Consider the following 11,279-nt stretch of genomic DNA (forward strand, 5'->3'; position numbering starts at 1 on the left):
AATATTAGTACAAATATATTAATTCACATAATTAGACAATAATGATAGTATTTGAAATATTAATAAGAGGATTTTATTTCATAAAATAAGAAAAAAAAAATATTTAAACTATAAATATCAATCAATTGTCCACATATATCCGTGGATATCTACGAAAGTCGAAAAATATATATTCGAAATATTAATAAAAATATATTATTCCATGTGATTAGACAGTAATGATAATATTAAAATAATAAATGTCCACTAATAGTCAATTAATATCCTTAGATATCCACAAATGTCGACAAAAGTCGAAAAATATATATTTGAAATATTAGTACAAATATATTAATTCACATAATTAGACAATAATGATAGTATTTGAAATATTAATAAGAGGATTTTATTTCATAAAATAAGAAAAAAAAAATATTTAAACTATAAATATCAATCAATTGTCCACATATATCCGTGGATATCTACGAAAGTCGAAAAATATATATTCGAAATATTAATAAAAATATATTATTCCATGTGATTAGACAGTAATGATAATATTAAAATAATAAATGTCCACTAATAGTCAATTAATATCCTTAGATATCCACAAATGTCGACAAAAGTCGAAAAATATATTTTTGAAATATTAGTACAAATATATTCATATGAATAGACAACAATGATAATATTAAAATAATAAATGTATACTAATTGTGCTTCAATGAGATGATGATGATGATGATGACGACGACGACGACAATAATGACGATGACGATGATGATGACGACGGCGACGATGATGATGATGATGATGATGATGACGACGACGATGATGATGATGATGATGATGATGAGGACGACGACGCCGGCGGCGACGGCGACGACGATGATGACGATGATGACAATGATGACGATGATGATGAAGATGATGATGATGATGATGATGATGATGATGATGATGATGATAATAATAATAGTAATAATAATAATAATAATAATAATAATAATAATAATAATAATAATAATAAGAGTTATTTCTTTTTTGGCCCTTACTTTGTGACCAGCATCCTTCTTGGGCCCCATATTTTTCATAAATTTAAATTTGACCCTCTGTTTTCAAGTAAATGTCATAACTACCATCCCTAATTTCAAAATAAAAATATTGAAAAAAGAGATGATTCCACCTCAACTCTCGCTTCTCCGACGAAGGTCGGTCGGCCAAAAAATGTTCCGGCCAACGACCTTCTAACATTAAAAAAAAACTCTCATCTTTCTCTCTAAATACTCCGGCGAAGGGGTTTCCCTTCGTCGGAGGTCTGTTGAACCAGACCTTTGAAGGTTTGGTTCAACAGATCTGAGGTCTGTTCCGGACAGACCTTGAAGGGTATGTTCCGAGCAGACCTTCAAGTGTTTGTTCCGAGAAGACCTTCAGGTTTGGTTCAACAGACCTTCGGCGAAGGGGCAAAAGACCTTCAGGTCTGGTTCAACAGACCTCCGGCGAAAGGAACCCCCTTCGCCTGAGTATTTAGAGAGTGAGAGGAAAGATTTTTTTTGTGTTTGAAGGTCGCCAAATTTGAAATTAGGAAGGGTAGTGATGACATTTACTTGAAAATACGGGGCCAAATTTGAATTTATAAAAAATAGAGGACCAATAAGGAAGTTGGTCACAAAGTAGGGCAAAAAAAAATAATAATAATATCCACTGCACATTTTGTCTACGGATTCAATATCTTGAAATGCCCCTAAGATATTTTGTCTACGAACCAAATATCCACGAATATCTACAAACATTGAAGAATATATTTTTGAAATATTAATACAAGTACATTATTTCATGTGATTAGACAACAATGATAATACAAATACATTATTCCGGAGCAATAAGTTTTGGATGGAAACAAAAAAATTTATTGAGTTAATTCCTATATGGCCCCCTACTTTAGGTGACGTGGAGAGAGATGAGTGGTGGAAAAGGAAGTGAGGTGGAATTTAGGTTTTTTTTTATGTTGAAGAAATATTAATAAGAAGGGTAATCAGGACATTTACCTCAAAAAAGGGGGGCCATATTTGAATTTACGAAAAAAATGGGGTCATAAAGGAAGTTGGTCACAAAGTAGGGGGCCATATAGGAATTAACTCAAATTTATTTCCTCCAAACATCACCCTTTCAATTTTTTATTTTTATTTTTATTTTTCTCCTCTCATCTCCACTAAAACTACGGCGACCTTCACCGGATTTCGGCGAGATCCACCATTAATGTCGGTAATCACCATCAACATTCTTCTTTCTTCTCTATATTTTCTTCTTTCTTCTTTCTTTTTTCTCTTTTCTTCTCTCTCTCCTCTCCCCCTCTCTCACGAAATTTCTGGTGAAAGGGATCTCCCTTCGCCGGGAACTCGCCTGGATCTGGTTCTTTCAGATCCAGACGAGACACCATCGCCTGGATCTGGAAGAACCAGATCCAGATGCCTTCGTCTGGTTTCCAGACGAAGGATTCCGACGAAGGGAAAACCCCTTTGTCGAAACTGTTAAAAAAAAGAAAAGAAAAAGGAGAGAAAAGAGAGAGATGAAAGAAGAGAGTAGATAGAGAGAGAAACACGTCGTTGTCGGCCATTTCCGGCCGGCACCCTAATTCCGGCAATTTTGGGGGAGTGTTTGGTTTGGTTTTTTTTTAGTTTTTCACCATCTTTCCCGAAAATTTTTCTGCTTTCCCCACAACGTTGGCCTAAAATAATGAACGCCCACCAATAGGCAATTAATATTCTTAGATATCCACAAATGTTGACAAAAGTCGAAAAATAAAATTTTGAAATATTAGTACAAATATATTATTTCATATGATTAGACAATAATGATAATATTAAAATAAGAAATATTTACTAATTGTCTTTCAATGATGTGATGATGATGATAATAATAATGATGATGATGATGATGATGATGATGATGATGATGATGATGATGATGATGATGATGATGATGATGATGATGATGATGATGATGATAATAATAATAATAACAATATGAGTCATTTCTTTTTGTGCCCTCTACTTTGTGACCAGCTTTCTTTTTTGCCCTTTACTTTTCATAAATTTAAGTTTGGTCCATATTTTAATATAAATGTCATAACTACCGTTTTATAAGTATTTTTCTAAATAAAATTAATAGAAAATATCTCTGTCCACCATACATCTCTCTCCACCTCACCTCTCTCTTCTCCGACGAAGGTCGCCGGTCAGAAATTTTCCCAGTCGGCGACCTTAAAAAAATCGCCGGACTATTTAAAGAGAGATGAAAGAATCTTTTTTTTAAAGGTCGCCGACTGGAAAATTTTCTGGCCGGCGACCTTAGTCGGAGAAGAGAGTGGTGAGGTGGAGAGAGATACTTTCTAGTTAATTCTATTTAAAAAAAATATTTATAAGAAGGGTAGTTATGACATTTACATTAAAATAAATTTGAATTTGAATTTATGAAAAGTAGGGGGCCAAAAAAGAAGTTGTTCATAGAGTAGGGGGCAAAAAAAAATAACTCTAATAATAATAACACATTTTGTCTATGCATTCAATATCTTGAAATGTCCCTACGACATTTTTGAAGGAGTTGAAGGAGATGTCCTTCGACCAAGGTGACAATGCGAACAATTTGTCGGATAGGACAATTGATGTGGAAGATCATCAAGTCCGATTGATTTAGGGATCGTAGAGTTGTAGCTAGAGACCAACTACGATCGTCGAATTACGAAGTAATTCGCGGCTAACTTCGATCGGATCCTACAACGGGTTACACATAAGAGTGACAAATTGATCTAGGATATGACTAGTGGGAGTGAGATATAATCATGGGAGTGTCCCATAAACATATCTCATAGGCCTAAAAAGGAATTAGGCAAAGATAGTACAAAAGGGCCAAAAACAGGGTTTTTGGGCCTAGACCGGTTCGGGTACTTCTAGGACTCGGATTGGGCTGAATTTTGGAGGGTTAGTTGCTGATATAATAAACATTATATCTGCCAATTTTCGTGGTGTTTGGACATCTCCTCCTTAGGGAATTGAGAAAATACCAATAGTTGCTATTTTCGACTATTTCCCTAAATCTTATTCTAAAGGGTGTTTTAGGAAACCTAAAAGGAGGTGGATTCTTATTAGGGTTCTATATAAACACTCTTAGGGCAGAGAATAAGGTGTGGAATTTCTCTCTAAGCTTTCTTACTCTACCACATCAAGTAGAGAGGAGAAAGTGAGCTAATTCCCATTAACTATCAATCTAGTCAAAGAAGAAGGTGTTCTTCTTTTCCAACCACCATTGGTGTGCTAGCTATACAACAAGGTGGGAGATCAAATTGATTGCTCGTGTCCCAAGTAGAGGAGCTACACTTGAAGCTCTTGGTCTTCTTCAATCAATTCAACTAGTTCGAGGGAAAAGCGATTAAGGTAATCTACTATCTCCATTAGATTAATTACTAGTTTTGCATGTGATCCTGGGAATACTAGTGTAGACATTAGATGTCATATTTCCGCTATAAACACTAGTAGAAGGGTGTAAATCCCTACAGTGGCGTCAGAGCCTCTTGCCATTAACTAGTTTTTGCTAAGAATCGAACTAATTAATATGCTTAACAGTTTGAAAATTGAGTTTATAAAAGTATTTTAAAAGATGTTTTTAAAAGTATTTTAACTCATAATTTGATAGGATTCAATAAATTTTCAAATTGAGAATCACATTGATGATTAAAAGTGTTTAAAAAGTCTCAATTTGATTGAATTTCAAACTAATCCATGCTTGATTAAATTGATAGTTATGTTTAAAAAGATTTTAAAACATAAAATTTGATTAATTTTGAATTGGATTCAAAGATTTTTCAAAATTGATTTCAAAATTGTTCTTTGAAAAATTTCAAAAACCTAGATTTTGATCCAAAATTGGTTTGATTAAGAGTTGTTTTTAAGTTTTGGAAACTTTTGAAAAACAAAATTTTGGAATTTTAGAAGTGTTCTAAAAAGAGTAGTTTTGACTTTAGGAAGCTCTCAAAACAAATTTGGAAAAATTTAAAAGTTTCTAAAAGTTTTAGAAAATTTTAGAAGTGTTCTAAAAAGGAATTTCAAAAATTTAAGAAAAGTTTTAAAATTGGAAAATAGCAACTTAAAGTTGCATAAGAAAAAAAAAAAAATTTTCTTTTTGGAAACTAGGGTTTTGAAAAACCCTAGTGTCCGGCCAGGAAGCTTCCTGGCCTGACCAGAAGCTCCTGGATGCGTCCTCTGGACGCGTCTTTGAGACGCGTCCAGAGCAGCTACTAAAGACGCGTCTTGAAGACGCGACCAGCAGCTGCGAAGGAGCTTCCTGGACGCGTCTAAGACGCGTCCAGAGCACTCGACCAGACGCGTCTTGGAGACGCGTCTGGGAGGTTCTGGGTGTCTCGGACTAGTCCGAGACACCTAGTGCTGGTCCGGTCCAGTACCAGACACGTCTAGGACGCGTCTGGTACATGGACTAGCGTCCTGGCTCCGGCCAGGACGAGACCAGGCCTTGATAGGCCTCGGCCAGGACATGCCGGCCCTATGGGCCGTGCTATGTCCGGACCTTGTCCGAGCCCTTTTTGGGCTTGGGCCGGGACTTGTCTAGGACTTGTCCCGGGCTTTTTCGAGGCTTTTCGGACCACGAAAAGGGACCATCATTCGAGTGGGAGTTTTTGCCAAAAATTTTTCCGATTCCAACCAAATAATTCCAAAATCAGTCCGGGCCATCCAATAGCCCAAAACGGATTTCTCTTTAAATTGATTTATGAAATCATTAAGAATCGAACCAATATTTTTTCTGAAATTGACCCGGGCTTTCTCGAGCCCAAAACGGAGTTTTTCTTAAAGATGATTTTAGAAATCATAAAAGATAAAACCGGAAAGCACCACTAGTAGAATTCTTCGAATTTAGACTTAAGGTCCGTAATGTGACATGTGATGTCAACAAAAGTATCTCCCAAGATAATCATGCATATATAATTCTTAGCCTTGATATATTATATGATTGCATGTGATGTGAATGCGGGAAACTAATATGGCCATAGATTTATTTCTTTATTCTTGTTTTAAGCACGGATGGGTGCATGCTTTGTAATTAATTTTAATTTCAAGTTTATACGATCTGCGAATCGTTAGAGTCTTGTAATTAGAGTTTAGGGTCTATGAGTCCATTGAAGAAACTCGAGGATGAAATCCAAAGGCGAGTGGGAGAAATCAATGGAGGTTCAAAGATGGCGATCTAAGACGAACCAAAAGGCGAAACAAGAAGAAAACCAAGGGTGATTAGATCTTCTAGGTTAGGGGCCATACTAGGATCCATGTCTGCTTGATTTACTTTCTCGCGCGCATTTACTTACTTATTTACGCTTTATGTCGTGGATGTTAGTTAGGCTAAATAGTTCACTATAACAAACGCCAGACTAGCGTAAAAGTCCCCAAAAGTAATCTTGAGTAATCGCCTATCCAGATTAAGACACTCGTTGCGCCCTTGTTCGAGGAAGGTGGGTCGGCCTTCGCAGAGTACCTCCTCTACCTTGGGACAATGCGGGTAGGTCTATAGAAGAGGCCTACACGTCTAAATGGTTCTACTCAACGAGATCAGCAAGAGAGTCTTGGATACTCGAGGCAAAAGGATAGATTAGTCATTCATTAATGAAATCTATCAACCAAGAGTCATAAGGTATGATCAGTGAAGTAGTTCACTCACCCGGAACGACGGAGTCAAAGGGTAGGGCCTTCGTCCGCTTTACTTCGAAGAACTGGGGTCTTGGAATCACTTATTCAATCGGGGACGATTTTTATTGAATAATGTGGGAAAACTAATGTTTTTCAAAAACGATAACGAGTTTTAAAACTTTGTCATTACTTTATGTAGTTTTAAAGATGACACAAGGAAACATGTTCGACCTTGGAACGCACCTAAGGAAGGTGTTAAACGAAAACATCCATGAAGGAAGGAATCGGGAGATACTTCAAATATTGGATGGAGAGTTTAAAAACAAGCTAAATGTCTCAGACTATCCATTTTCAAAATTGGATTTTCTGACTGCTAAAGAAACAGAGCATCAAGAGGATGATCAAAAGAGGGCAGAACCAGAATCAATGACTTCTCGGTTGTTATCAGCCATGGAGGCTACTCTTAACGAGAAACCTCTGAACATGGAAGTCCTCTCCATCACTCCGAAAACTGAGGATTCAATCCGAAGCAAAGCGAGAGTGGAGAGGTTTGATACAACCAGTAAATTATTGCGTCTGCGCCTCGAGAAAGGAAAACCAGTAGGTCCTCATGTTCGGCAAATGATAGAACTCTTTGCTAAACTAGAAGAGTTGGGTTCTCCTGTTAGCCAATCGGCGGCTAATGACATGATCCTCTATTCACTTCATGAAGGGTTCAATCTATTTAAGATGGAATATGCGATGAATGGATGGAACAAGCCTTTAGAGGAACTTGATGCAATGCTTCAGGCAGCAGAACGACTAACAATGGACTTGGAGCCAAAGAATAAGATTCTTGTGGCTCAAGAGAACAAGAGGCAGAAGAAGAAACCCGCGTTAAAAGGAAAAGGCAAACGTATTGCTAAACCTCAAAACAAAGGTATTCAATCTACGTCAAGATGTTTCTACTGCAGTGGCATAGGCCACTGGAAAAGAAACTGCCCTAAGTTCTTAGAGGACAAAAAGAATGGAACAGTGGCTTCCAATTCAGGTATAAACAGTTAACTTATCAAATACTGAAAATTCCCAAACCTTGGTATATGATACCTAAAATTGCCCTTTCATTGTGAATGTACAGGCGCAGCTGGGAACTGAGTATTTGGCTAAGGAAGACAAGATCCAAGAGGGAGCAGAAGCCTCGACTGCTAAGGATGCTGAAAGGGATCGAAGTCTACTTTAGGCACTATTATAGATTAATCGTTTTCTAGTTTTTTAACATCATCTCTGTACAAAGTATTATGGAGAATCAATAAAGAATTTTATTTCTAAATTGAGATGTTAATAAGTGCTAAGTTTAACAAACTATACCAAAAGATTCTAAACTTGGTCAAAAACCTATAAGATAGGTTCATCCCAATCGAAAGGGATGAGGACAACAAGTCCACTATAACCAAAACATGAATCAAACTGACAAGAAAGAAAGCCTTGAGTCAAAAACAGAGATTGATCTTCAAACGTACTTCTAACCTATCCATATTTGGAGTGTCCAAAAGGATTAAGATGAAGAACACGAATCAAACTCTATCCTCCAAAATCCATTTAGTCTAGACATAGCTTCTCACAAAACTACCAAAATTCCGTCTAACAGCTAAGCTTGTAAAAGCATTACAAAACTAGCTAATATCTGACGCAATTTCTTTTAAAAGAAATTTGGGCTTCTTCCATAACTAATCAAGAGAACAAAGTGTTTGTTGCTCATGATAGTATTCTTCTAATAATTAGCACACCTAGTAGTCTGGGAGAAAACACTAATTATTAAAAGAATAAGTGGGAGAAAAGTACAAGTCGATTTAATTCGATCATGAGAAAAATCATGGAGGGTCATGAAGAACAATCATGAAACTTGTACAAGACGATTAAAGTCGACCAAGAGCAACAAACTGCGGCTCCTCGGAAAAGGAAAGGTTAAAGACATGATCTTATAAACCCACCGCACAAAAGCGAATGTCATTCGCCGGAGAACTCTCAAAACAAGTGAAAGTGTCTCTAAAGGAATATCTTAAAGTAATTGAGAAAATTCCAAATTGTTGTTCAAAAGCCCTAAAAGGTCAAATCTCAAAGACACAGAAAATAAAGGTTATTTCTGAAGAGATAAAAGACCTGCGCAGAAACGGAAACTGACTCTAGATTTTGGCTAGAACCCAAAATCATCGTGGAATCCATATCTCGTCAAGACATGAAGCTTGATAATTTAAGTCAACAAAAGACCTAAATTGGTTTTCCAAAATAGAAAACTGAGAAGGATGGAAACATTCGTGTTTCCCGAAACGAGACAAGAAGAATAAAGATTCTTCCAATCAAGTTATGTCCACAAGCATGCTTCAGAAATCTATCGACGGATTAAAAGCACGCAAGAGTTAGAATCTTCGATTCAAAAGGCAATCAGAGAAATTTGATTCCTGAAGAATGAAGAAAATCTTGAATCACGAGTTTCAAGAAGGTAAGTGAGAGTAAACAAACCTTCCGGGTCCGTATGCAGAGTACATACAAAAGATTGAGTACGACATAAGGTGTTGTATAACAGTAACGAACTGACTCAATAAAGGACCACACACAAAAGGATAAAATGCCATTTTGGGCATCTGAAGATCTATAAGCATAGATCAAAAGGATGATAGGATTAGAGAGACTCAGTACGCTGAGATGCTTGAGATCCGAAACAGAAAATCTAAGACTCGGAAAGTCTAAAAGAATTTCGACCCAAAAACTCATGACAGAGGGCGTTGCAAAACTCGGAGTCTAAAAGACACCAATGAGCTAGCACGCATGAGAGAGACATTTATGTTCGAAAACATAAAGTCAATCATGTTGGACATGATTAGCATTTAAACATCCGAATTCGGATTGGAAAACCGAAACACTACTTAGTACATCCTAGAAGGCTAAAGGATGAAGTAGTACAAGTTGAACATGTCATCGTAGCAAACTTCCAGACATGGAAGGAAAGTAGGCTAAAAGTGTTTTAAGCCGGGAACTGTTGCAAATACTACACAAAGAATTAAAGGCCTTAACTCTAGTAAAGATTACTAGATATTATCAAGGTTGAAGATAGTAATCTTCAAATTAATTGATAATAAGCAAAGTTTAAAACCGACTACCACGGTAGTCAAACTAAACTGTCACCTAAGACATAGTATGAGATTCATACACAGTCTAAGGCATGAGGTATAAATTTTAAACCTCGACAAGTAAAACTGAGTGGGTAAAAGGAGTTTTACGGAAGAGGCTCAGATTTACAACTCTCGTTATCAGAAATAATAAGAATTATTTCACCAGTCGTCTAAACTTGGTTTAGTGTTTAAACGACAGTCCATCGATAATAAAACGTTCCGAATAGGTTTGTCAGATACGTGATCTGATGAATGAAACCCTATTAAGTGAACTTGGAATAATTATTATCAAAAATCCCTGGTCCAGGTCATTGCATGGACAACAATGACTCACGAAGACTAGCACGAGAGTCGATGGGTTAGCGCAGTTTCATGGGCTATAGGAATAGTATATTCTATTCGACTACGTGGGTGTATAAAAGGTTTATACACTGGATAACCCTCAAATGAGAAGTACATCACTCGTGATGAACGTCAATACTTCTCATAAAGACAATTGGAGAGATTCCTCAAAACATGAGTGCTCCACTCATCTTATGTAAGGAATGCCCGACTTTGGTTCCGTTAAACGCCGCGCCGTAAAAGGAGGTTATAAAGACGGATACTGGGAAGGACAGGATAGACATGAAGTTAAGTGGGAGTGCAAGAATGGATTGTGTCACCCTAATCACATTAGGTACAAAGTATCTCAAGGCCACTTGATGAGTAGCAATTGAAAATGCGTGGCCGCGCTCAAACAGATTAAAGTTAATCGTTTGTCTTTTACAGTTGTACTCGGATATCAAGAAAGTCTGAATGATGTGACGTATCAGATGGGATACTAAATTGACACGGGAATCGAGGCATTGCACTTGTTCTAAGTCCAAGTGGGAGTCTGAAGGAGATGAAGGAGATGTCCTTCGACCAAGGTGACAATGCGAACAATTTGTCGGATAGGACAATTGATGTGGAAGATCATCAAGTCCGATTGATTTAGGGATCGTAGAGTTGTAGCTAGAGACCAACTACGATCGTCGAATTACGAAGTAATTCGCGGCTAACTTCGATCGGATCCTACAACGGGTTACACATAAGAGTGACAAATTGATCTAGGATATGACTAGTGGGAGTGAGATATAATCATGGGAGTGTCCCATAAACATATCTCATAGGCCTAAAAAGGAATTAGGCAAAGATAGTACAAAAGGGCCAAAAACAGGGTTTTTGGGCCTAGACCGGTTCGGGTACTTCTAGGACTCGGATTGGGCTGAATTTTGGAGGGTTAGTTGCTGATATAATAAACATTATATCTGCCAATTTTCGTGGTGTTTGGACACCTCCTCCTTAGGGAATTGAGAAAATACCAATAGTTGCTATTTTCGACTATTTCCCTAAATCTTATTCTAAAGGGTGTTTTAGGAAACCTAAAAGGAGGTGGATTCTTATTAGGGTTCTATATAAACACTCTTAGGGCAGAGAA

General features: G+C 37.0%; 1 protein-coding gene across 1 annotated transcript; it reads left to right on the top strand.

Annotated features, from left to right (window-relative positions):
* Positions 1 to 6,876: 6,876 nt before the first annotated feature.
* LOC147545470 (uncharacterized) lies at positions 6,877 to 7,980 on the top strand. The gene is made up of 2 exons (XM_086633305.1): positions 6,877 to 7,701; positions 7,789 to 7,980. Exons 1-2 carry the CDS (start codon positions 6,879 to 6,881, stop codon positions 7,803 to 7,805), a joined length of 840 nt encoding a protein of 279 aa, XP_086489431.1. The 5' UTR covers positions 6,877 to 6,878; the 3' UTR covers positions 7,806 to 7,980.
* The last annotated feature ends 3,299 nt before the right edge of the window (positions 7,981 to 11,279 follow it).

Source organism: Eschscholzia californica, unplaced genomic scaffold, assembly GCF_041429995.1.
Source record: "Eschscholzia californica isolate CP2 unplaced genomic scaffold, dmEscCali1.0.p SCAF_4, whole genome shotgun sequence".
Taxonomy (NCBI): domain Eukaryota; kingdom Viridiplantae; phylum Streptophyta; class Magnoliopsida; order Ranunculales; family Papaveraceae; genus Eschscholzia; species Eschscholzia californica.